General features: G+C 41.8%; 1 protein-coding gene across 4 annotated transcripts; it reads right to left on the bottom strand.

Annotated features, from left to right (window-relative positions):
* Positions 1 to 5,463: 5,463 nt before the first annotated feature.
* On the bottom strand, positions 5,464 to 27,589 carry fus (FUS RNA binding protein). Of its 4 annotated transcripts, XM_020051163.2 has the most exons (23): positions 27,495 to 27,573; positions 27,320 to 27,327; positions 27,130 to 27,176; positions 26,952 to 26,975; positions 26,512 to 26,677; positions 22,926 to 23,197; positions 21,707 to 21,873; positions 21,369 to 21,540; positions 20,193 to 20,261; positions 19,155 to 19,179; positions 18,662 to 18,837; positions 18,212 to 18,389; positions 17,557 to 17,804; positions 17,278 to 17,467; positions 14,320 to 14,354; positions 11,204 to 11,239; positions 8,752 to 8,861; positions 8,429 to 8,558; positions 7,554 to 7,682; positions 7,203 to 7,317; positions 6,833 to 6,945; positions 6,466 to 6,604; positions 5,464 to 5,771 (listed from the first exon to the last, which is right to left on the bottom strand). In XM_020051163.2, exons 3-23 carry the CDS (start codon positions 27,173 to 27,175, stop codon positions 5,732 to 5,734), a joined length of 2,580 nt encoding a protein of 859 aa, XP_019906722.1. In that variant the 5' UTR covers position 27,176; positions 27,320 to 27,327; positions 27,495 to 27,573; the 3' UTR covers positions 5,464 to 5,731. The 4 variants fall into 4 exon arrangements, with proteins under 4 accessions (XP_019906722.1, XP_019906718.1, XP_019906721.1 ...); XM_020051159.3 differs by having other exon boundaries at positions 27,320 to 27,589; XM_020051162.3 differs by having other exon boundaries at positions 7,572 to 7,682; positions 27,320 to 27,589.
* Between the last annotated feature and the right edge of the window lie 260 nt (positions 27,590 to 27,849).

Below are 27,849 nucleotides of genomic sequence, written 5' to 3'. Positions count from 1 at the left end.
ACCCCTGCACTTTATTTAAAAGATATTTGTAATATTACAACCCTATTATCTGATTCACAGTAACTTTCTTTAATAGCATCCTATCCAGATGACATGGACCTTTAAAACCACATTAATTTTGTTTAATTACCATCTTTGTCAAGAGTACACCCCTTAGATTTGGCATTTTAAATTCCAGGGTTTTCCGGCTATTTTTTAATAGTTCAATATCAATATGAATTACAAATCTATAAATCTTTGTATATTTGTCCGGCTATTTTTTAATAGTTCAATATCAATATGAATTACAAATCTATAAATCTTTGTATATAATCTATAAACATTTATAACTATAAACATCACATACTTGAAAATCATAAATCAAAGGGGTTCACTCTTTACAAGGAAGGTTGGTAACAAAAATACAATTGTTTTTAGAGGTACAAGTCATCTGGATAGGAATTTATTGTGAAGTGCATCTAAACTACACCAAAGTATGAAGGGAACACGCACATCAAAATCTTTACTGTACATTGTGTAATTCTTTGAGAAGAAAGTTATGTAAAAACAGTCAATGTAAACCAAAATCACCAACCATTTAAGGGCAAGATTCAAACTCACTCCGAAAATCAAAGACAATATTTGAAATCAAAAGCTGTTTCAACTTTTCATCACGGCAACTCAATGTGACTCAGTAGTGTGCATGGCCCCCACATGCCTGTATTCACTCCCGACAATGTCTGGGCATGCTCCTGGGCCCGGTTTTTCAAAAGTAATCCACTGGGATTTTGGATAACGGATTGGATCAAATCTTGAAAATGGGTTTTTCAAAAGAAAAAACAGATTACATAATCGGATTAGATCACGTAATCCAAATCTTGGTTTTGATCCGGATCAAACCTTTAGTTTGGGTTTTTCAGAACTTTTTTGTAGGATTTGGATCACTTTGATCCCTGGATTAAACTGATCCCATCAGAAGGGTGGATTCAGCGTGGATTTCATGCCCAAAATGTAATGAAAACATTAAAAATGTATCAAATAATACTATATTTGGATCATGCAGTATCTTACAAGATATCCTATTTATTCATAAGGCTTTAATTTTATTTGTTCATCCGTCAGGCTACAGTGAATAGGTAGGCTTTAACGTATTCAGCCTTTCAGTATAGGTCTACAGCAAAGTAGAAAGAGTTTGGCCTCATAAAATAATCCCCCAAACAGCTGTCAAAATTGACCAAAAACAATACATTTTATTCTGTCAGTAATTGATATATATATTCAATCGAAAATATTTTCGTTTTTAGAATATTTATTAGTGATGCATGCAATGATTACAGAATAACCAAAAATTGCAAAGAATGGCAATCACCGATTTTTTAAATCCAAAACAAATCCAAATCAGAAATAGTGTCTAACTATTGCGTCCCTTGTTGCAAGTCCTGTTTGCTCGTTCTGGCAGAATGCAGGAGGTTGGTTAGGGTCTCCAAGGGGCTCAGGTGCATCATTGTCAGCACAGAGAGGGACATTGCCCTTAGTAGCGATGTTGTGCAGGACAATACAGGCAAGGGTTATGTTGCATGCTTTCTGTGGTTCCGCTCTCAGGTAGTTAAGGCATGCAAAGCGCCTCTAAAGAACTCCATTTAAACGCTCAATTGCACATCTTGCTCTGCAATGAGCAGTGTTGAAGCGTGCCTGCGCCGGTGTATTTGCTGTTAGAAAAGGAGTCATCAGCCATGGTAGGAGTGGGTAGGCACTGTCTCCTAATATTATGCCATCCGGTCGGTTGGTTTGGAGGTCTCTATATAGAGCGCTCTCCCTCAGGATGCGTGCATCATGGACAGACCCAGGCCACTTGACAACGCAGTTGGTGATGATGAGGTCAGCATCACACACAAGTTGGACATTGATGCTGTGCCTCCCCTTTCTGTTTATAAACTCCCATTCATTCTCACGAGGTGCTTGTATATGAACATGTGTGCAGTCGATTGCTCCAATAGTATTGGGCATATTCCCCAAAAGAAAAAAGCTGCGCTTGGCCTGGGCAATCTGGTTGTCCTTTGGAAAAGAAACAAATTCATTGACCAGGCTGGCCAGTGCGATTGACACATCTCTCACCACATCACACACAGCTGATTTCACCACTCCCATATAGTCACCAACAGCTTGATAGAAAGTCCCACATGCATAAAATCGGAGAGCAATGAGGATCTGGTCTTCCACAGACAGACCGTGACTCCTTTGGGTTCTGTGTTGAAGTTTTGGCCTGAGAAGGTTCACAAGGTACTCTATATCAGCCTTCCCAAAGCGAAACCGGACATACAACTCCTCAGTGGTGTATTGCTCCAGTGGCTTGGTACGTTCAACATACACCCTTTGACGGTATCCTCTTCTGGCAAAGTGGTGGTGGCGGTGGACAACACCTGCCATGTCACTGTCTCTCTGTGAATCCTCTGAGGAAGGCTGATTTATATGGCTGTGTAGTTGGTCGTTTCAAACACACCTATTACAACTGATTGGTTTAGGCTTGTGTTCAATTGAGGCAATTGGACCCAAGGCCTATAATTGATGAACAATGTTCACTATAGTAAAGCAACGGAACCATGGACTCAAGAAGCTGTAACTTCACTGCTGCTGAAACCAATGCACTACTAGAGGGTGTTTGGTGCCATTATGGAACAATAGTGGGAAGTTTTAATTCTGCTAAGGATACCAACAAAAAGAAAAATGATGTTTGGACTTTAATCACAGAAAATGTGAATGCCATAGGGTCTGGCCAGAGATTACACAGATGTGGTCCTCGACATCATTGGAGGTGAGAAGTCGCAAGCTCTCCATGGTATTCAAGGTGTTGTAGGGGATGGCGAGCCTTGGATTGAGGAGGAGGAGAATCTGCCAGTTCCTCCTGAGGCTGATCCAGAGAGCGTATTTATATTGGATCTCAGCTCTGTTCCTGAAGAAGAAGCTGGATCCTCATTGGTTGAGCCAGTGGTAGTTGCCACAGGATCTCAGAGGAAAGGCTTGAAGCGCCCTTCATCAAACAAAGATGATGATTACAAGGCACTTCTGCAAAAAAAGAGACTGAAAGGGCAGAAGCACAGCTTCGTCTGGCAGAGGAACAACTGACTCTGACCAAACTGCAGCAAACCAAGACCAGACTTGAGATCCGCCTCCTAAAGGCTACGCTCAGACAAGCTGGTCTCTCCACTTTAGATGAGGAAGTCTGAAATTATTGTGGAGTATTTGACATTAAGTCTCTTTTTTTAATTCAATACATCTATATTTGAAACTTGTTATTAATATCCTCAATGTACAGTGTTTGTGTTGTAGGTCTCAGATGAGCGGACTGCTGGAAGAGGATGGGGTGGGGTTTTTCTTGTTTTTAGTTTTTTTTAAATGTGTGTGTTTTCATTTCAAATATAAATAAACTTATATTGACCCCACACAGGCTATTCTACTTGTTGCTCTTTACATATCTATAGATCTACATTTTGATTTCCTATCCTGTTTGAGCACTGGTTATCCAGATTTGGTGATCCTGAAAAGTTCATATCCGGATCAGATTGATCCAATCCGATGTTGCTTTGAAAACCTGCCTCAAAAGTAAGCTGGATTACGTGATCACGGATCGCAAAAAAAAAAGGATTACTAAATCCGGATCAATTTTATCCGGATTAAACCTTTTGAAAAACTGGGCCCTGATGTGACATTGGATGGTGTCCAGGGGGGGTCTCCTCCCAGACCTGAATCAGGGCATCAGTGAGCTCCTGGACAGTCTGTGGTGCTACTTGGCGGTGTCGGATGCACCAATACATAACATCTCAGAGGTTCTCAATTAGATTCAGGTCTGGGGAACATGAGGTCCAGTCAATGGAATCAATGCCTTTGTCATACAGTAACTGCCTACACACCCTGGCCACGAGGCTGGGCATTGTCCAGCACCAGGAAGAACCCAGGACCCAATGTACCAGCGTAAGATCTGATGGGTTACTGGGGTTTCATCACGGTACATAACAGCCTTCCGGGGACTGTTGGCTAGCACATGAAGGGCTGTGTGACCCTCCAAGGATATGCCGCCCCGGACCATCACTGACACACCGCAAAACCAGTCATGCTGGATGATGTTGCAGGCAGGATAACGTTCACCACGGCATCTCCAGACTCTTTCCCGTCTGTCACATGTGCTCAGTGTGAACCTGCACTCATCTGTGAAGAGAACGGGGCACCAGTGGCGGACCTGCCAATTCTGGTGTTCTCTGGCGAACGCCAATTGAGCTGCATGGTGCTGGGCTGTGAGCACAGCTCCCAGTAGAGGACGTCATGCCCTCATGGAGTCTGTTTCTGACAGTTTGACTAGAAACATGCACACCAGTAGCCCACAGGTCATATTGTAGGACTTGGGCAGTGTTCCTCCTTGCACAAAGGATCAGATACCGGTCCTGCTGCTGGATTGATGCTCTTCATGGGCCTGTCCTGCTCTCATGTAATGGCCTGTTTCCATGCTCTTAAGACAGTACTGGAAGACACAGCAAACCTTCGTGTGACAGCACATACATGCCATCCTGGAGGAGCTGGACTAAACCATTCCCTTTCTGGGGGTTGTCTTGCTGTTGCCTCTCCAGTGCACCTGTTGTCGCTTTCATTTGCACCAGAACATGTGTCACTGATTCACAATCGCTTATGCTTCCTAACTGGACAGATTGATATCCCTGAGGTTTAATTGACTTAGTGTTACACTGTGATGATTTTGTGTTCCCTTAACTCAGAATTGATCTGAGAGTCTCAGATCTATTCTTGAATGTCCAAATAGTTTGTGCCAGTGATGTGTGGAGGCAGAGGTGAACGCACACAAGACCTGTACCTGGTCAAAATATTTGCCAATGACATCTCTGATTGCTGCAATACTATTGACCCCCTACCAAATAAAATAAATGGGCACCACATGGGATATAGCTATTGCATCCCTGGGTGTAGTGCCCTATAAGGGAAATGGGACACAGATAATGTTGATAGTTTAAAATTAAGTACTTGTGTTTAAACAGTGGCTTATGTCACAATGTAACCCAACCTTAATCAGTTCCTGTACAACCAATATTTGCTATGCACAGACAGACCCTGAAGTACTACTGCAGGCCATTTTTTACCACCAAGCACATGGTCTAATACCTCCTAGAACCCCTGGTCTGGAACCACTCACCCAGTTTCAAAGCCACTGCCTCTGGTGCTAGATAATGTAGTGAAAGAGAAGGGTCTGAATACTTTACAATTGCAATGCATTCCAAGTTCAAATTCATCCAGACTTTCCACACTGCCTGATTAATAAATCATAAAAATGTCCAACAGGTATATATTTCAAAATAGTGACCATAGCTGTAGGACATTCAGTCAACCCATAGAAATGCATTTGTTTACACATACCAAACGTTTGAATTAGTGTCCTTTCCATAAATGTCAATGAACCGTTTGATGCCTGAACAAAAAGAAAACTGGATTTATAAATACTTTAATCTTAAAACATAAACGTTACATGATTCCAAAAAACAACTCAAAAAGACAAATGTCAGCTCTTCAAGAACAAAGAAACCATGTTTGGATCCGTATGGGAGCGGGGCATACTGGGAGTGTGTCAGTCACGTCTGTCAACACACACGGTCAAATGAACAACTTGTAACACTGTATAAAAGTAGGGCTTGAAGGGGGGGGGGGGGGGGTTAGAGAGAAAGGAAATATAGTCCCAACTTGACATGGCGTTGGTCTAATAGGGCCTGTCTCTGCGGTCTTGTCTGTGGTCACCCCTACAAAAGAGATTAAAAGAGATTTGTTAAAAACAGGTCTAAACAACAGAAAATGTAAGTAATTAAATGCATAGATAGACACAGATAAGAGGACTGATTGATTATAATTAGTTTAACCATATTTTTAGAGTATACATATTTTTTTTATGTAGTACTTAAAAGGGGAAGACCAGTTGGCACCAAGGTGTCTTTTGCAAGAAAACCATAGAAATAATATTTTCTTTTGAAATTTTAAATGTAAAAACAACTATGTATTTTAAAACCATTAAAAATGTAATTCCTCTGGTAATCAATAAACCATTCTGTACTTCCCAAAATAGTGTCCAAACGTGTAGTGAAAGAAAACAAGTATGTTGAGAGTGTTGGTATCTGAGCTGAGCCACAAATTTACAGACATAGCATTTACTATGGCCTTATATTGGGTCATTTTCCACAGTATCAGGTCAAATATTAAGAATTAACTGAAACCAAACTTACTGGAACAAAGTTCAGTATTTGGTGCCAAATTCCTGGCATGCAATGACTACATTACATATGGCACTCAACAGAAATGTTGGTGTTGGTTGTGTTTCATGTTTCAGTAAAACATTTACATGCCTTGGAGTGCAATGCTGATATTTTGTGTGTCTGTGTGAGTACTGTATGGACTGGTATAATGAAGTACGTTTAATAAGGTAATGCGTGAACCTATTACCTTCCATCCATCTTGCCCGATCCGAAACCACCCCTGTCGCCTCCACGTCCACCTCGGAACCCACCTCGGTCTCCACCACGGCCCCTGAATCCCCCACGGTCAAAACCACCGCGGCCTCCACGGTCTCCCCCAAAACCTCCTGAGAAAAAGAATGAGAGCATGAAATAACGTGATTGAAAGAAATGAACACAATTCATTAATTGGGATGCAAGTACTCTTGGTTCGAACACATGCAAATCATTTTCTGTCCAGCCATTAAGGGGCTCCCTTTTTGTTAGTTAGCAAGCCACTGAGCAGCAGTCACCAACTGAACTATGAAGGTTAAAATGTTCTCTTGTAAAGGTGTAACATTATTCAGGAGTTGTACCTCCTCCAGCACCTCCACCCATGGGGGACATGCCACCTCCTGCACCCTCGGGCTTGGCTCCCTTGCACTGGTTACACTCATTCCTCCATGAGAAGTTCATGTTGCCACACTCCCTAAGGAAAGAAACAGAAAAATCAGACAAATCTGTAAAGAGCAGTTGTATAGGTCCCTTAAAATGGGTGAGTAGTCAAGTCGGGCCACATTAATTTATAAAGCAACAAATGTCGAACAAAGTGCTGTACAATGAGGTACAGTCAAGATAGCAATGTAAGTGAAAAACTCCCAAAGCTCAGAATGCCATTTGCTTGCCACAACTCTCTTCCACGAAGCACAAATGCAAGCACATATAAACACCTCAGCCCTGACTTACGGGTTTGAACACTTCCAGTCCCCGGCTCTCTGCTGTCCTCCTCCCCGACTGCCATTGTCGCCTCCAAACCCACCGCCACCTCTACCACCCCCAAACCCACCGCGGCCCATCGGCCCTACAAGAGACAAGAGGGCACAGGGTGAGAATAGACGGGACAGTGCCTTAATCATACCCTCCTTATCCCAGGGATAAACAAAAGTCCAAACTTGGGTCCCTTCCTATTGGAGGGGAGCAGGACCCAACCTATTCAATTGAATGACTAAGAAGATTGTGGAAAATCCAAAATGAAATCCTACATGGAGTGGAACTGACTCCTACCCAATTGACCCGACACAATAATGATCAACTCACCACCAAACTCTGCCTCACCTCCTCGTCCTCGTCCGCCCCTCATGCCGCCACCCCCACCCCGGCCTACCCCGAAGTCCGCTCTGCGGGTGGCAAAGGACACCTTGATGGGATTCCCTTTAAAGTCCTTACCTACAACAGAAAAAACAGTGATCAGAATATTCATCAAAAATATGATGGGCTTTTTGACTGCAAATATTATTTCTTGATCCAAAAAATGTAATGCAGAGCCAACGCAAACAGAAGACAAGGCAAACATCCCTGACCATGTGTGCCAAATTTCAGCTTACAGTTAAAAATATGCTACAGTTATGAACTGATCAAAAGCTATGAATTTACTAGTGAGGTCAATGAATGTTTTTGCATATATTAACTCTTGGTGGCACTTGCAATAAACCTAACAAATTGTGATATACATTTTAAAATCCATGACAGATTGATATGTATTTATGTTGCAGGCCACACTCATGAGTTCAGTGGAGTGTGTCTATAGATGCCACATCAACTTTTGTGCAGTACATTCAGTATAAACGGACTAGAGTTAAGCGCTTTTCATTAATTCAAGACAGCAAAAATCTATTGTGGCAGACCGACATCTGAAGCAAATGCATGCAATGGATGTAACACTTTTTACCACATTCATTCAAAACGGGTTGAGGGAAGTAACCGTGCAAAGTTTTTATTTTCTACCGCTTGCGACAGCAGCATCATCTCAAGAGCGTAAATTTGCTAATGTGTGTGATATATGGATGGAAACAGATAAACATTTTATTTTGGGGGATTACGCAAATGAAAAAAATACAATGGCCGAACACATCAATTTAATAATTTCATGAAAATAATCTACATCAATCAAATGGTAACCAATAACCCCTCACCATCAAACCAGTCGATTGCCGCTTTGGCTGAAGGGGGGTCGTCAAAGGACACAGTAGCCTCTCCCTTCAGCTTCCCTGTCTCTCTGTCTGTATACAGGTTGATCATGGGCAGACCTGTTTTCTTATTGATCTGAGAGAGAGGAACAATAGTGATAAACATTTCATAGCCAAAACAACAGACCTCAACTTGGCTCAAGAGTTAAGCCCTGGGACAAGATGCCACCCAAACACTAAAGTCAGGCACGTAATACAGGGACACGTTATAACTTAATAGATCAAAGTGTAAAGTGAGGGATGATTAAAATCATTAGGCAGGTATGCACCTTGATTATGCCAATCTGCTTGAAAAAGTCAGCCACAGACTCGACAGTGTAGCCATCTCCCATGCCTTGTACAAAGATGGTGTTGTTGTCGGAGTTATCTTGGTCTTCCACTGTAGGGAGGTGGTCAAGTCAGCAAAGGATTAATACAGTGAAGGAATATTAATTATGTAAGGTTGTTCTGGGCCGGTATCAACAACATCTGAGAAAAAGTCCTAGAAATCCTGTCAAAACAATGAGCTTCATCTCCTAGCTAAATGAGAGTATCAGCAAAGGTTAAAAACATCCTAGGAATCCTGTTTATGTAGTGGAACGAAAGATCTGTTTAGAAAAGTCCATAAAGATGACAACGTCGGACATGTCAACTCAGTGCGAGATTTCAATCTCACACCGTTCAGTCAATTTGCTTCCACAGTAGAGCAGACATGGATTGATCCTACCCCTAAATAACTCAGATCAGCACTTCAGGACCTTATTCACAATTGCCTGTAAGCATGGACTTTTACCAAATATAACGTCAAGAGTCGCAATTGTGATTAGATCATATTAGACATCCTATAGGTCCTAACAATGTATGTTTATATCTATAATATGTTGTTTTATAAAATTATCATGAAGGTTATATTCTCCAGCACAAGTTTCCTACCTGTCACCTCAAAGTCGGACACTTTTCCAAACACACTACATTAATAACTATTTTAAGACTAAAACTGCCTGTCTTACTGTGAAAAACATAGAAAAATGTACACTGGATAGCATAAAAAATTTGATTCAAGGCACTCATGTGGATTTAAAAATCCTTTAATGTACTGGCTAAATGTTCATATAATTTAGTTTTTTACATGTTTTACCATGTTCAGACAATGCACAGAAATACTCTGGATCAAGATCGAACTTGAATGCCTCTTATTGTAAAAGCTAGTTTGACAATGCAAACATAGCAATGACATGGCTACAAATTATATTGAATAACCAAAATACAATAAGGCATTGCAAGCTGTCATTTTATATCCGACTTCAGACAGTGAATGTGACTGTAGATCAACAATTACAATCACCTAATTTTTGCCTAATGGTGTGGGCATGCACAAACCATTTTAAACCAATTATTAATTTGAACGCTACTAAAACAACTCATCCCTCCTGTTTTAACTACACTGCTCAAAACAATTGAGAACACAAATCACACATCAGGTCTTGATTAACAAAATGTATTAAAGATCAAAATCTGTACACTGTGTAATTCATTGAGCACCAAATGACATAACGGTCAATGGATACTAAACTCACCAACCGATTGAGGGCTGGATTCAAACTCAGTAAATAATTGAAATCACAGGCTGTTCCAACTTGCGTGAATTTCATCACAGCAACTCAATGTGACTCCGTAGTGTATGGCCCCCATGTGCCTGTACGCACTCCCGACAATGTCTGGGCATGCTCCTGATGAGATGGCGTCCAGGGGGATCTCCTCCCAGGCCTGGATCAGGGCATCAGTGAGCTCCTGGACAGTCTGTGGCGCTAGTTGCCAGCATCAGATGCACTGCATCAGATGTCCCAGAGGTTCTCAATTGGATTCAGGTTTGGGGAATGTGAGGGCCAGTCAATGGCATCAATGCCTTTGTCATCCATGAACAGCCTAAACACTCTGGCCACATGAGGCTGGGCATTGTCCTGCACCAGGAGGAACCCAGGGCCCACAGCACCAGTGTACGGTCTGACGATGGGTCTGAGGATTTCATCCCGGTACCTAACAGCAGTCAGGGTACCGTTGACTAGCACATGGAGGTCTGTGTGACGCTCCAAGGATAAACCTCCCCAGACCATCAGTGACCCACCGCCAAACCGGTCATGCTGGATGATGTTGCAGGCAGCATAACGTTCACCATGGTGTCTCCAGACTCTTTCCCATCGGTCACATGCTCAGTGTGAACCTGTTCTCTACGGCCCAGTCCAGTTCTCCTAGTGTAACGGCCTATCTCCTGGTATCTCCTTCTTGCTCTTAAGACTCTACCGGGAGACACAGCAAACATCCTTGCAACAACACATGTGGATGTGCCATCCTTGAGGAGTTGGGACTACCTGTGCAACCTGAATGGGCTGCAGGTACCGCCTCATGCTACCAGTAGTGACAAGGACAATAGCAAAATGCCAAACTAGAGAAGAATCAGTCTGGAAGGATAGGGAAATTGTCTGCAGCCACCACCTGCAAAACCATTCCCTTGCTGGGGGTTGTCTTGCTGTAGCCTCTCCAGTGGCCCTCGTCACATTCATTTGCACCAAAACAGGTGACAATGATTCACAATTGCTTATGCTTCCTAACTGGACAGATTTATATCCTTGAAGTTTAATTGACTTGGGGTTATACGGTGATGATTACGTGTTCCATACATTTTTCTGAGCAGTGTATATTACAAGTTTTTAAAGTAAAATATTTAACTGTGAGAATACTTACTGGAGCTAGGCCCACCAGGTCCCTGGTCTCGCGGCCCTTCAGGGTAAAAGAAAAATGCATTTCAGTTTATTTTTTATTTGTATTTTTAAAAGGTGAACAATGCTTGCACTGCCACACACACTATTCTATAGCCGCACAACCATTGCTCATTCACAACTAAGCATTTATTCAATTCACACATACCTACAAAAACATCCACAGACTTACTGGTTCTACATGTCTTTTTATAGTGTCTGCACAGTATTCTGATATGGACCCTTACATCATTTGCTTGTCATGGACAAGACTCATGTAAAGAACTAATGACCCCATGACATTGACAGTGCACATTGTACAAGCTTCCTAACACTTCATGTGTTACAACCAGAATCTATTTTCTGGTTTCTCCCCTTCATTAAATGAACCTTTCATTCCACACAACACTGTTTCAACACACGGTTTTCACGGTAGTTCATCTGTTCCACATGTAGAGGCTGACATTACTAGTAAGTGAAGTATTTAACACAAGGACCAAAGATCTTTGAACCCGGTAGTCATTATGATCAAGGAACCGCCAGAGATTCTTTGTCTGGGGATGTTCACTCCCTCAGTTTAACTTCCCAGTATATTTTTAGGTTTGAAGGCATGGAATCAGTCTCACCCTCAATCTGAAATAATGAGGTCCAACTCTTAGCATGCAGTTGTGTTTGTGATATTGACTTACCAACACTGTGGCCATTTAGAATCTACACTTTGACTGCGTGGTCAAGATAACCCACATATCTTACTGTACAGTTCAGACACCCAAGATTTTACTTGCATTTTGACTTCAATGTGTATTATATTGTCCACTGTTTTAATCTTTTGAGGAGATCTTCGGCAATAAGGTAAGTAAATATGTGAATTCAAGGGGATATTTTGTTTTAGGACCAGACTTCAGCCATGTTTTGTTGAATTATGTCAAGACCACTGAGGGCATTCAACAAGAAACAAGGCTTCACCAAGCATGTAACATTACTGTACTCTTAGTGTATGGACCCCACCAGGACAATACCATGACTGCGTGGTCATCATTTAGTTCCGGTTGCATCTTAACACATTCACCAGTAGAGAATATGTATTTACCCATGGATCACTGCTTGGCACTTTAACAGTCTCTCGTACAGGGCTGTACGCTCAACCAACGTGCACACTTTCTCATTTCTTAAATGGACCACACCAGTTGCGAGCAGGAGGGGGGGGTGGGGGTAATCCAGAACGTACCCGTGCGCAGCACAATAATATTTTGTTTTGTTGTATTCCATTTACCAACTTGCTGGGAGCAAAACCTGTCCGCCCCCCATATATACAAATAATTCCCTTCTGTTCTTCAATCCAAGTGTTCAGTGGAGGGTAAACTCAAGTAAATTCAGTTAACCCCAAAAAAAATAATCGGTGAAGAAAAAAAACAATTAACAAAATATAGGGATTTCTTTTTTTTAACCACGACCCGGCAATGACTACTCACCACTTTTACACCACTACAACATACTGCTCCGATAGATGCCATTACCTAACCAGAGTACAATTACAAAGGACAGGTAATATTTTTTTTTGTCAATGCTTGACCTTTGACTTACATTTTTTAATGAGGACTAGTGCTTCATTGACGTGAGCGTTTTTGGAAAACACTCAGTTCAAAATCACAGGTCGGAACAACAAGTGAGAAACTTGAGAAAATTGTTAACCGAGTTGACATTTCCCCACCAAGCTTTTAAACTAAAATACTTATCGGTTTGGCAATTAAAACTGAACCAAAATGTATAATGTAGCTAGTCTGGCCACCTAGATAACTTTAATGTTAGTAATTTCTGAAGCTAGCTAAAATCTTGATTGGTAAATCTAAATTCAAAACCATTTTAAGAAAACTAGGCCCAGTTTCCAAAGTGGTAACCAAAAAGGTAAATTATACACCAGTACCATTATCAATACTACCATTGAAGGTGTAACCATCACGCAATTCTGGAAGAGGACAGTTTGTGTATTTAGAACTGAGGTGAAGAGAGCAAAACTACTCACCCCAACAAAACAAATTGAGTGGCCAAAGAATTTCAGAAGAGAAGGGAGAAACATGCCTAAACACTACTTCAGTTGCTTCAAGTTCAACTTGCAGTTTGAAGCCATACTTGTAGGTGGTATATTCTTCAGGAATAACTTTTTAGCAACCCTCTGGACTCCAGTTTTGACAGGTTTTAACAGCTCTGGCTATTTAAGTGGGCACAATGTTTCTTTAAGCAAAAACTACAAGCAAGTACAAATAACCAACAGCCATTAAGATCCAAGTTGAAACTGATTAGAAAGACTACCTACTCAATTTTAACACCCTGTGACTGAGAAGGTAACTTCATACCAGCATAAATAGAAGTCACTATACAGACCTTCAGCTGCAGTCATTCCTATGCATTAGCCAACAAAGGGACATTTCTGATATGGAACGTACACACAGACATACAGAGATCATCCTTACCTTTTGAGATGACAACATGCAGTACATACATCACGTGCTACATAGCATATTGAGGTGCTGTAGACGCCCCCCCTCCCCAAACACCAAAACAACTAAGCAGACAATTATCCAAGGCAAATCTACTGACACATGCTCTTTTCATTTTTATTATGGGTGTAGGCAAAAACATCTGTTGAAACTAGGCCATCTAATGGACCTTGAATCCTAATTGTTTTACTATCATGAACCTTTTCCACCTCAATATGCCATGCTTCACATTTCCCTTTTTTTATTTTTTGCATTTGATTCCCTTTTGCACTCCAAACAGATATGTCTCAAATACTTGTTTTCTTCCATTTCACCCACAACCACTGAATGTTAATTGTTTAATAGGTCAAACAATGACCAATCATTGCTCATTAACTTTTAATAATAAAGTTACTTTCAAATTATACCCGCCCCCCAACAGTCCTGCAAATATTTAAACATTCACCAAAATATCACAGAATAGTTATAACGTCCAAGACTCCTTTTTGGGCCCAATAATCTACATCTTTTACATAATACCTTTTACACCCCCCCCCCCGCCCTTTAATTAAGCTTGACTTTTTAAACCCGCCGAATCTCTTGTTTAAAGAGTTTTGTCACTTACCACCAAACTTATTGAATCCTCCACGATCGCCCATTCTGATGAGGAGAGAAAAGCAACACACATTGAAGGCAGGTGTGTGGGTGGAGCCATTTCACTGAGGTTTCCACCGCCTTTTGACCCCTCCCTTATTAACCTTTCACTTTTCTCTCACTTTGTTCACCCCCCTAGCTCTTCTTTGGAATCACCCTGGGATTTGTCCACTCTCCTTGAAAACTGAGTAGTCGGAATACAGTTTCGAAAACATCTGTTTGGTACCCACAGACCTTTGCAAGTGGATTTAAATCCGAAGATCGTACCATACAATTATCCAGTCACCTCTTGCTTTGTACAAGAGATCATATTAAACTGCCTGCCAGCCTGTTTCTTTCTGCATTGATCTCCCAAACCACAACAACATATCCTTGGTTCCTAGGTGTATCATGTTGTACAGGGTTTCACAACTCTGCAAGAACGGCTGTGGAATCCAAGTCAACGTTAACTAAGCATCTACAGAAAACAGTTTCACGTGACCTTCTCTGGTACTTCCTAGTGGTGGTCTTGAGGCTTCACGTGACCTTCTCTGGTACCTCCTAGTGGTCATCTTGAGGATTCACGTGACCTTCTCTAGTACCTCCTAGTGGTCATCTTGAGGCTTGAACGCCTCTCCTAGGTAGCCCCCTGCCTTGGTCATTGACATCCTTTCTAGCTGATTGGTTGCAGTGTCTGTGTTGCACTGGCAACTCTTTAATTCTTCAACCCCTGCCTATTGTCTTCTTAATAAACGGTCAATATCTCCTGCCTGTCCTCCCTTTCATTCCCGGTTTCCACCCCCCGAAAAAAAAGAAAAAGGAAGAAAAAAAACAACAGAAGCCCACCGCGGAGAGGTGAGAGCCTAGGAGGAGATTCACAGACATTCATTAAAGCATAATTTCACACAGAGATCCTGTAAGGGTGGGTGGGGAGACAGTGTTGCAGAGGGCGACGGACTGGGGGAGTGGCTAGGTAATGTGCTGTGTTTGTGTGTATTTATTTAAATAATAATAGTAGAGAGTTATAAAATGCTTTTCAAAACGACCTGAAGTCAATTAACAGAATTGGCCCATCAGACCAGTTTGCAGAACAGATTCAAACTCTTCCTTTATGCTTAGCCGTTAGCACCGTCAGGGAGCGAAGAAGCAGGGTGCAGTAGAACTGTCTAGAAGACTCTTTGTTCATGTCATTTCCAGTGCTTTCTCAATGGAAATCGTACATTGACAGGGAGTGGTCCGTATCCATGCAATATTCAAAGACAATATGTTAAGATTAAACTTTTATGGGCAGACAGACACTCTAGCCATATGACGCTCCACACACGCAAGGGAAAAAATGAATAGTTCCAATATTGTTCCCGTTCTTGTTGAATCGTTTTTTCTTCGCCTCAAGCATTACAAGTGATTAAGACAGTGCTATAATGTTGGGCATACACTATAACCTTCCAATGTGACTTTGCCATACCAAACTCAAAGTGATCACAATCAACTTGTTAGGATTTTTCAATTGTACATCCAGCATTGAACAAACACGGGTTGGATAATTTGAAGGTCACGTTTGATACTTTTGTTTTATAAAGATCTTTCAAGGTCACTCTCTGCACTTCAGAGATTTCAGTGAAAAATGTAAGGTATTGTATTTCCTTTATGAAAAAAGATGACAATAGAAAGAATAGTAAAGCAAGCTGCAGGTTACATTTAAGCAATTTAGCAAATGCTCTCATCTAGAGCAACCTAGAGTAGTGAATTAATAAAAAAAAAAAATTACTGTTCAGCCTGCCATATTTGCATAACGGATTTAGCGGCTGGGAAGTAAACAATTAAGTTTAAGGGTACTAGGTCTAAATACTGAGCAACAAACAAGACAGTTCAAGTAGACCGACCTTTAAGGATTGGTTTGGAGAACAAGCCCACTCTAATCGCAATCTCTTGCTTGTTGGTAACACTTCAGCAACACAACATGTTAAAGGGTAAGGATATATATAGTTCATTGTTGTGTTTAGCTTTTAAAACAACCTTGAACTATTAGTCAGTTGCATGGCTAGGCATTTTAATGCTAGTAGAGGTCAGGCCTATTTCAACACAGTAGCTTTTGGTGAAGCTGTAATTGCACACAAGCAACCACAAAATGCAGATGAGCACTTTACACAACATTGTTCCAATAGCCGTGGATTGCGATTGCTTGGAGTGAGTGAGCACAGGCAGTTGTCAGTGTGAACGAGCTCAACACTGATAGAACACTCATGTTCAGGTTCCATAGATGACAAGCAGCGAGCAGAACGCTGGGACTGAAATTATTTTCCAACCAAATAATTGGGGAGAACCTTAGATGGATGTCTATATCACAATACAAACCCCTTCCTTCACAAACAACCCCTATAACCAAGCTATACCAGTATTACTTTTGGTATGGCTCATGGGTTGCTTGCTCAGTGTCAAACTAAATCAGCTACTGAGTTGGAGCTGATTTCGTGGAACTGGAACACCAGTGCAGCTTGCCGGTTTTCACTGACCAAATTAACAAGCTCTTTGAATGTCTCATCATGTGGTCTGTTACATTTCCTTTGCACCCCTTGGAATTCCAAATAATTGACCGTGTCACCAAGACAACCCTTTTTTCACAGAGTCATTCTTTTAACCATGAGAGAGGTAAGAGTAACAGCCTAGGTGAAAGAACTCACCTTTGGTTTTCATTGAGGAATTCTTCTGTTCATCCATCATAGGTCTAACATGACCAGACAGACACTTTGGATTAAGTATCAGACCCCTAGCAACACAGCTGTTTATTATAAGTGTGGCAGTATCCACACACAGATACATGAGTGTGTGTACTTTTGTTTTGTGTTGAGTGTAGGTAAATGCTAAGGGGGGCCGAGGCATGACGTCATGAGTAATGCTTAAGGAGGACACTGTGAGCGTGTGTTTGTGTGTGTGGTTAACAAGCCCTTACCCCATGCCTCCTCTGCCTCTTGGCCCACCCCGGCCACCTCGGTCGAATCCACGGTCGCCGTCACCGCGACCTCTGAAGCCTCCACCCCTTTCTCCACGGCCTCGTCCTCCGCGATCTCCGTAGCCTCCGTCCGAGCCACCATAGCCTCCGCCGCCACCTACTCCCATTGGTGGCGAGTCCCCGCCATATCCTGTGTAGAGGAGGATATTTGGGGTAGGTTGCTCAAAAATGTTTCATTTAAATGAAAGATCGGCCTTTAATGGCAAAGGGATTCCACACCTCCGGCCCCTTGGCTGTACTTGCTCTGCTGTCCGTAGCTTTGGGGCGGGGGAGAGCTGTAGCTGGGGGCCTGGCTATAGGGAGCCCCGCCAGGCTGCTGCTGGCCTCCACCACCCCCATAAGCCCCACTCTGTCCACCACCACTGCCCCCATAGCCGCCTCCGCTCTGGCTCCCGTAGCTGGCCCCACCCCCGCTCTGCGGCAGCTGCTGCCCGTAGCTAGGAGGCTGAGAGTTGTTGCCATAGCTACTGGGGAGATGGAAAGAAAAAGGGAGCAGTGTTATTTCATGCACTGCCGCTCTTGCTTTTAAATCTGGCAACCATCCATCTAAAATTGCCTTCCAACTGAAAATCTCAACTTCACAAACCATCATCAGTTTAAGACAAAACAGGAGAGAAATTATTCTAGCCCAATGAAAGAGAGTAATGTACCCTCTCCCTAACTGACCTTCAGCACACCTGAGAATCATTTTGATTGGCTATTAGTGAGGTTGAAAAAACTATGGACAGTATTTTTAGAGGACCGTGGCAATAGCTCTTTTAAGAACATAAGGGATGAGCATCTAATAATTCAATGTTTATCAACACACTTTTTACTCTCCTCACATAATGCAGATTTTCAATCCAATTCTTTCGTTGCCCCATCTCTCCCTCACCTGGTTGAAGACGGGGCTGCAGCAGACTGCTGTTGTCCATAACCAGAGTAGGAAGACTGCTGGTTGTAGCCGCTCTGTGGGGGCTGACTGCTACTGCTGCTGCTGAAGCCCCCAGAGCCATAGGACTGACTGGATTGGTTGTAGCCACCCTGGGATGGAGGCGGAGAACCATATCCTCCTGAAAGGGCACAACAAAGGAGTAATGTGAGGTGAATAAGTATATGCCGACATTAGTTACCAACTCAGTAAACAAAAATACATTATTTAAGTTTTTTTCTCCAGACAATGACACCACATTTCAGGCGATGAATATAATAAAAAACTGCAGTTCCGAAATAGGTGTGGCTGTATCCACACCCAGTCCATTTTACATTTTTAAATAAACAGGTGAAAAATGCTTAACAGCTGCTGGATTATTAGTGTATTGTTCAGTATAGGGCAGTTGGTCACCTGACTGCGGCTGGCTGTAACTGGAGCTGTAGCCTCCCTGGCCATAGGAGGCAGAGTTGCCCTCAGAGCTCTGGTTGTAGCCGCCACTGCTTCCGTAGCCCGGCTGGCCATAACTCTGGGCGGATGATTGACTGTAGCCACCCTGACTGGCCTGGCCACCACCATAGGTGCCATAGCTGAAAGCAACAAATACAGATATTACAACTGCATGTTGACATGAAAATATAATCTCAAAATAATAATGTTATTTGAGACATTATATAGTGCTATATGAAGACGACACGAACATTTAGTGTTCACAAATCTTTTTCGCTTTTTAGGAACTAATCATTCGATGTGTACTCGGCATTTTCTATACTTTTATTCATTTTACCATTTAAACCGATTAATAAGCAATTCTCATTTGCCATGCGCATTCAAATGTACAATGAATTAAGATGGTAATCAGGGAGAATGTTTAATTATTCCGGTGGGATGATACATTTTGACTCACCCCTGGGCTGCAGCAAGAGGGTAATCTGTCGAAAAATAAATGGATATGATCAGTAGTTGCCGTGACCAAGATGAAGTCCTCGTCGCCCTTAGCAACCTTAACATCCGCTTAATTTAATCATTTATAATTTCACGTTTCATATCAATTGAAAAGGTACGACCAAAATAAGTTATAAAATGTACGCAACCAGGACAGTACCAAGTACAAACCGGTGTCGTTGCCTGGTTCCGTTGGTGGGTTTTGTAGCTACCTAAACAAAATGGTGGTTGTCTAATTTGCCTAGTTACAGTACTGTAATAGGCAGCTAGCTAGCGGTCTTTGGTTCGGCTAGCTAGCTAGCCTAAACGCGTTGTAAATATCCTTTGTCTAGACATGTTCATTTGCCAAAAGTCACTAATTAACTTTTCACGAAAGTATATTTTGTATTCTCCAACTATCAAAAATGAAACGTATATTTCACACAAATTAACCAATTTGTAGGCTATAACTGGCGTTAGCTAGCTAAGTCATCTTAATTTATCTAGCAAACGTTAGCCATCTAACGACACTGCCGTTTGCTTTCAGCTGTTACCATACAATGTATTTCTTTATTAAATGTATTCTTACCATTCGATGCCATTTCCTCTTTTAAACCCCTAAATTCGTTGTTTATCTGGTCAGACGTCGCACACTAGCTAGCGTTTAACGTTAACGCGTGACAAAGAAAGGAAAAAAACGTTCTCTCAACTGCGCCACTCAACGCTGGAAAATAAATAAAACAGGCTAGGCTCTGCACCGCTCCTTTAACCCGGTTAACAAAGTGTTGCATCCAGTGTCGTCGGACCCAACCACATGGGCTTTTTTCACACTCGCATTGATTGTTAGTAAAGTATATGGGGGTTTAACACATACATTTCATTTTACTATAAATATTGGGGAACAAGTTTGATTACAGTGATACGCACAGAGAAAGCTGCCTTGATGCACTGCTATCACACATTTTGGAATACAAATTTCACTTAAAAAATCAGACAACCCACATTTTGGGGTCTTGCTCACCGATTATTTTGTCGAAACCAAGTCTCCCTGGTCCGTGTATAGTCATGGCTCTGTACGTCAAACACATGCCTGCCACAAAAGCCAGTTAGATTTTTTTTTTAATAAAAAAACAAGTACATCAAGTATTTTTTTTTTATTCGTTTGAAATAGTCCATTGTCATAAAACATACGTTAGCCTAAAATCATAAAAATGATTTAACCTAAAGGTAACAGAGGTAAAATTATAAACACACTTATAAAAATTCAATAATTGGGCCCTAAGTATAGTGACAGTGAAAAGATAGATTTCCCATTGACTCATGCCCACTGCTGAATGGCAAGGTGTTCAAGGTTCCCCATGAATGAGCTTCTTTACACACCAAGATTGCTTCTACCATTTGGTAATTTTGCAGACATTTCTACCAAGAGCTACTTAAAATAGTGAGAGCATACATTTAAAAATTTCTATCAGACCAGATAAATGTATCAGGTGGATTTTCAGTATCTATCAAGTTTGCAATTTTATGCATCTATTGGCCAGTGGGTCATCTTAAGGAAATGAAACTACTCTTAAAGTCATAGACTGCAGTATGGACGAAGAACAGACCTTCAATGATATCAAAAGTATAGTTTTAACTATTACATTTTTGCTAACATTTACTTAGTTTAGAAACAACTGAGTAAAAAAATATTCTATGTTTCTGATGGGGCATGGCGTTTGAAGTAAACCATGATGTAACATTAAGTGATATTGGTCTAGAACAAATCGGTACATATACATTTTACATCCAAAAAAAGAATGTAAGAAAATACATATTTTCCTTAAGTTTAACAAGACCAATATCAGGCTATTAGAACTTCTTCATGGCTCGTTGATTGACACGCAAGGTTAAATGCTGAAACAAAACTTCAGTTTCCTTAAACATAGTTATCTACATCCACTATAATAAATATTTCATATTTTACACAGTTTCACTTCTGCCTACCCAATGGGCCTCTTAAATCGAGTTGGATTTGTGTGTGGTACATTTCATTGGCTGTTAAACATTGTTTCTGTGAACATCCCCCACTGAATCTACAGATTCATTTCAGGTGTCGGTAGGCAGAGGTGTCTTGCAGCTTATCTGGGCATCAGCAGTGAAGCAAGGGCGTATCCTAACACCAGAGCCCTGCTTGTGGCTCCCTGGGTGGCCCCACCTATGAGCTGGACCTCCGGGACCGTGACTCTGATGAAATCAGCGAAGGCAGACACCTTGGCGTAGACTCCAGGCCTGTTGCGCTGAGCACAGCCTAGTCCAAAACTCACCACGCCGGCCTGGATCCATGTCCGATTCCCAATGGGGCAGACCAAAGGTCCTCCAGAGTCCCCCTGTGAAGGAACATTTTTATATATTTAGAGGTGAAGAGCTAATACATAACGGCTCAAGTATTCCGCTCCCAACCAGAGGCTGGGGTTCAATCCCAGCATCCTCCCTTTCTGCTGTGAATAAAGAAAGGTTTGCAGGTGTTTTGCATGCAGGTCTGTCAGTCCCCACCTGGCAGGAGTCTTTGCCTCCCTCCTGGTAGCCAGCACAAATCATGTCAGACAGGATGGCCACAGCCTCGGATTCAGAAGACTGGACCTGATACATTTGTTGGCAGGAAGTCTGCTCCACGACAGGCACTGCCACTTCTCTCAGAGCTCCGATCCCTGATAGGGACCCTGTTGGCAAGCAGAAAGGGTAGGGTTTAGAGAAACGGAAGATACAGTTATAACATTTCCTTTGGGGATGAGAAGCGGCAAAAATGTATGGGTAAATGGTGAATGGTGGACAATTATTGCCAGACTGCGTAGGTGGAGCTGGCCAAGAAGAGCGAATGTCTCTTATTTAGTGACTGAGTGAGTGACTGCCCCTTGTTAAATAGCTTAGGGGTTAGGGACGAGGACTGCCGGGCGAGGGGACCCGTGTTTGAGACTTGTCACAGTCAAAACAAATGATGCATTGGGATTTTTCAGGATAGACAAAAACTTTGCTGGCTACAACCTTCAGTAGCTAGTTTATAGTAAGCCTAAAATAAAACTGTCTACGGTAATATTGTGACCATTTCTGGTGGATTTTCTCAGTGCCCACCTGTATCTGTGTAACATCAGTACATTCCTGGTTTAATAAATCTGTTTGTACAAGCCAAAGTGGGTGCAGTACTATTTCTTATCCACTAGGGTAGATAGGCAGATAGAGAACAGGGATCACAATCTGTTTCCATTTCAGGGATGACCATCTACACACAAGGCCACTGAGTGGGTTTGGTTTTATGGCATGATTGCTCTAGATCTTCGCAGGCCGCTGTTTTGCATTGCACAGATTTAAGAGTAATGCCGGATCATTCACATCGCTCACCTGTATCTTAATTGAATCAGCTACAAGGAACCCATCCTCCCAGGATAACTAGCTAGATCCGCTGAGTCAATCTGCTTCCTTTACTCATTGGTTACCATACAAAGGCCAACTTCTTTTCCCACCACTCTATCCAGGAACTTACATTTTCACTTGAGTGTTATTTTTCACATGGCATTGTTTGGATGTGTCCTGAGGCTAGGCCGTTTTCACACCAAGTGAATGGCAATTAGTCTTTGAGCATTAGCCTATTTCATACACCTTCACAGTAATTTAAAGCAGTTCTACAGTTGAGTAAAGGTATTTTATTATTTTCTCCCTTTCAGGCCACTGTCTTCTCACACACACACACACACACACACACACACACACACCTCACCTCCCTCCTGTGTGTGGCCCCAGCCTGTCACAAAACACATGGTGCCACTGGGGAACACTACAGGTGCATTGGGGAGACAGACAGGTTGGATCCGCTCGCTCCAGGCCAGAGGGTGGGCCAGCTGCACCAGGGCCAGGTCGCTGCCCCCCTGGGGCTCCTGGTAAGATGATGGCACCACAACTCGGGCCACACGCCGCTGACTCTCATAGCGGTTGTAGCCGTTAAGCTGGTGGCGGCCCATATACAGAGTATAGGAGGAGACATCAAATGGGCTGAAGGGAGGGAGGGGAAGGAGGTGTTGGAACATGGGGATGTTTTAGAACAATTAAACAATTGGTAAAATAAGGAGTTGTATTTGTCCTCTTTGACATGTGTACCAACATGTAGACTGCGTTGGTGTGGAATGCATTTCCCAACTGCCCCTGAGATAACCTTGGAAAGTTAGGTCACGATTTGAATAAGCAACATTTCGGTTACTGTCCCAGCATTCTAACCACTGAGCTAGCTTCCACCCCACACAAGGTCATGAGTGGATTCACGGCAAATACAAGTTTAGCTTTCCACCAATTTGTCCAGTTACAGTCAAGACAATGTTAGTGCTGTTTATTAACTTGATCACACACACACACAAAAATCATATGAATCTAATCTTCTGATTGAGTGAAAAGAAACATTAATTGGAACCCCTGCATTTAGTATTTTGTGCACCTTCCCTTTGCCAAGATAAAAACTGAGGTAGGAGAACACAGGAAGGTACTTGATACCATTCCTACATACAGAAACACCCCAGATCCATAAAGTCCTTGGTCCTCATTTGTGTGTTTAGCCTACAGGTTTTCAATGGGAGTGTGATGCAAATTCTTGATTCTATTTAGTGTACCACTTTCATGTAGACTTGGAGGTGCTTAGGATCTAGCAGGATGATCCAATGACAACATTTATTTCCAACTGGCAGAAGCAGACAGGTTAATATATTTTCCATGTATCCTAATAAGGTTGCCAGGGCATTTAGAAGTAAAACAGCCCCACAACATAAGATGGATGATCATGCCTGATAGGCAAGACAAGGTTATTTTCTGCATGACCATGGCTTGTCATATCAAATTGTTTGTGGCTAAAATGCATTTTTCTCATCACACCATAGAAGGCGCTTTCTTTTGTGTTTTGGTAACAGCAGGGGATGTATTCTAGCTTTGTACAACCATCCTGATCTTGCAAGCTCACATTCTGTTTCACTTCACACATCAGTCTGGAAACACACACAGTTTAAACGTTTGGTTGAGTCATTGAATATGAGCTTTGAGAAAAGTTATTCTGCAGGTGACTGGACCAGTTGGAAGAAGAGCGAAAACATAATTGTTCAGAAAAGCCTTCAACGTTGCTATTTGCTGTTCTTTCAGTGAAGTTACACCCATTGTCCATTGTTGTTACATATATTAAAAAAAATTCATTCTGTGCTTTTTGTGGTCATCATCAACTAAAATATTTTCGGCCATTTTTCTCATTGCATGGGGTCAAAATACACATGCTTCCTCTTCTAGATAGGTTCTTCACAGCTCAAGTAGTTTTTTCTATTAGAGCAATCATTTCTTAATGATTGCCCTAATAGTGGAGAAGGGTATTTTGAGGTGTGTATCATGCATCTTTTGAAAGCCATTGTCTGATTTGTGGAAGTCAACACATGCCATATCATCTGTTTGTAGATTGATGATTAAGGGAGTTAAGCCTTTGTGTCACCACATATTTATACCCCAATTTGAATAAAATAAACATGTCTTGATGATAATTTCTTTTCTTCAATATACTTTCACTCAAAAGTTAGATTCATATGATTTACATATGATTGTAAGATCAAGCTGAAAAACAACTACATTTCTGTAAGCTTTTTTGTTCATATTTACCTACAGGGGCCAATAACTCTTGGGGCCACTTTATGTATTCCAGGTTGTTTACATTTTTAAATAAGCAATTTAGCCCATACAAAGAGACACAGTTAGGTCCGGAAATAATTGGACACTGACACAAGGTTTGTTATTTTGGTTTTAACCTAAATACATTAAAGTTACATTTAATTAATTGATTTGGGCATAAAGCACAATCTCTAAGCATAATTTGAGGGTATTCACATCCAAATTGGAGGAAGGGTTAAGGAATTACAGCTCTTTAATATGTAGCCCACTTCTTCAAGGGACCAAAAGTAATTGGATAATTGAGTTAAAATATGTTTCATGGACAGGAGTGGACTATTTATATCATTATTTCTTCATCAATTAAGCAGGTAAAATGTCAGTAGTTGATTCCAGGTGTGGCATTCGCAATTTGAAGCTGTTGCTGTGAACCCACAACATGCAGTCAAAGGAGCTCTCAATGCAAGTGAAACAGGCCATCCTTAGGCTGCAAAAAAAATCCATCAGAGAGATAGCAGGAAAATGAAGAGTGGCCAAATCAACAGTTTGGTACATTCTAAGAAAAGAGGGAAAAAAACTCTTGTGAGCTCTGCTAAACACAAAAAGGCCTGGACGTCCACACAAGACAAAAGTGCTGGATGAACATAGGATCCTTTCCATGGTAAAGAAAAACCCATTCACAACATCCAGCCAAGTGAAAAACACTCTCCAGGTGGTAGGCATATCATTATCCAAGTCCACCATAAGGGGAAGACTTCACGAGAGCAAATACAGAGGGTTCACCACAAGAATAGAAAGTCCAGATTAGACTTTGCCAAAAAACATCTAGAAAAGCCAGCCCAGTTCTGGAACAGCATTTTTTGGACAGATGAAACTAAGATCAACCTGTACCAGAATGATGAGAAGAAAAAATTATGGAGAAGCTTGGAACGGCTCATGATCCGAAGCATACCACATCATCTGTAAAACATGGTGGTGATAGCATAGGCATACATGGCTTCCAATGGCACTGGGTCACTATTGTTTATTGATGATGTGACAGAAGACAGAAGCAGTCGGAAGAATTCTGAAGTGTATAGGGATATATTGTCTGCTCAGATTCAGCAAAGTTGATTGGACGGCGTTTCACTTTACTGATGGACAATGACCCAAAACATACTGCAAAAGCAACCAAGGAGTTTAAGGCAAAGAAGTGTTATATTCTGCAATGGCTTCTGCAATCACCTGATCTCAACCCGATAGAGCATGCATTTCACTTGCTGAAGACAAGACTTGAGGCAGAAAGACCCATGAACAAATAACTTAAGACAGCTGCAATAAAGGCCTGGCAAAGCAAAGTAGAAAACTCAGCGTTTGGTTATGTCCATGTGTTCCAGACTTCAAGCAGTCATTGCCAGCAAAGGATTCTTGTTTTTCAAGTATTAAAAATGAAAATGTTATACATGATTGATTAATTTGACCAATTAGATTTGAGCCCCTGAAATAAGGGGACTGTGTATGAAAAAGGTTTCAATTCCCAAACATTTCATACAATATTTTTGTTCAACCCCTTGAATTAAAGCTGAAAGGTGTTAAAATTTATGAAAATTGTGTCAGTGTCCAAATATTTCTGGACCTAACTGTAAGAACCTAGACTACACACATTATATCCCCGCCAACGCCACAGGCAGCAATCTTACTTAGGGAAGCAGTGAGCGGCAGAGAGCACCCATTCCTTGGTGATGAGCGACCCCCCACAAATGTGCCCACTGGCCCCCATCTGGATGTCCACTTGCCATGGCCATGCCCCTTCTAGCGCCTCACTTCCTCCCACGATGCGATTCCCCAGTGGTGGCCGTCCACACACTGATGGAGAAAAACCGAACTTTGGTATCAAGTGGGATAAGGTGGAATTAGGGGTTAAATACTGTCCCTATCCCCTCCTGTTTTTTTTTAATCAAACACACACACACCCCACAAATCCCAAGAGGAGGCAATGATTTAAAAACACAAAGTTCAGACTCAGGTTGTAACTAGTTCACTCAAAACAGGCATGTTCTGGCTTTGTCTGCATCCATTATTCAGAATAAAGACTAGAGCAAAGCCTACAGACAAAATCCAGCTAATACTTTTACTTCACCTTGAGCTGAACTGATCTTCAAACCTGTGGAAGATCACATTTTTTTTAATCATCAATCTTTCACTTCATCCGGTGTCAATTGTGAGATGGGATTATGCAGCCTACCGCCTATCCCTATCGTTAGAAATATATGCTCAAGTGTTGACAGGCTTGAAAGAAAAGTACCAAATATGCTTACCGGGGACAGCCAAAAAAATGATCAACTGGATACCTGGATTCACCATTCTATTTCAAAATGATTAAGGGAAACAGTTTCAGGAAAAAACAGAACTGAAAAGCTGACTCAAATTCCTAACTCGTTAATGACACGAACAATCAACCCGTTGTTTATCAAAGCGAGCAGAACGGAAACGTTGGTCCTTGCTTACCTGGACACCTGGTACGTGTAGTTCGCCGTATGAAAAAGGATAAGGCCAGTGTAAAGTAACCAGATAGACTTAGCGTGCTGGTTAAAACTCATCCAATAACGTAATCTCCGACACCCATAGAAGTTGTTAAGTGAACGAGTTGATAACTTAAAACACTGATTTCACAACAGTTTACCGTTATCTGTAACCGCTAGTTGAGTCCGTCTCAGGTGGATATTCAGAAGAATGTGGTTGAACAAGAACAGTAGACAGGAAAGGAGGGGATGAGGGGGGAAGCGCATCTAATTAACTTCATATTACCTGAGCGGGGTTAGCCAATAAGAATGTACCGCTTCTAAATAAATTTTAAAAAACAGGCTATGGGTAATTAAATGTATTTCCCCAGGGTAACCACTTCTGCGCTAGCTGTTTCTCAATTATGTGGAATTCTTACTGGCCAGGAGAGGTGAGGGCAGGTTTTTGCTTCTGCAGCCTTTAACAGCCTGTTATGCCAATATACAGCTCAGGAATCTTTTTCCGGAGCTGTACCA

The sequence above is a fragment of the Esox lucius genome, chromosome 11 (assembly GCF_011004845.1).
Source record: "Esox lucius isolate fEsoLuc1 chromosome 11, fEsoLuc1.pri, whole genome shotgun sequence".
NCBI classification, from domain to species: Eukaryota; Metazoa; Chordata; class Actinopteri; order Esociformes; family Esocidae; genus Esox; species Esox lucius.
This window is presented reverse-complemented; position numbering and strand designations above follow the sequence as displayed.

Bases quoted from the DNA above. Each gene is read 5' to 3' on its own strand.
- fus (XM_020051159.3), bottom strand. From the start codon at position 27,411: ATGAGTTTTAACCAGCACGCTAAGTCTATCTGGTTACTTTACACTGGC. The intron at 21,874-22,925 runs GTGAGGTGTGTG...GCTTGCCAACAG, and splicing joins GGGCCACACACAGGAGGGAG to GGTCCCTATCAGGGATCGGA. The intron at 20,262-21,368 runs GTGGGGCCACCC...CTTTTGTGGCAG, and splicing joins CCCGGAGGTCCAGCTCATAG to GCATGTGTTTGACGTACAGA.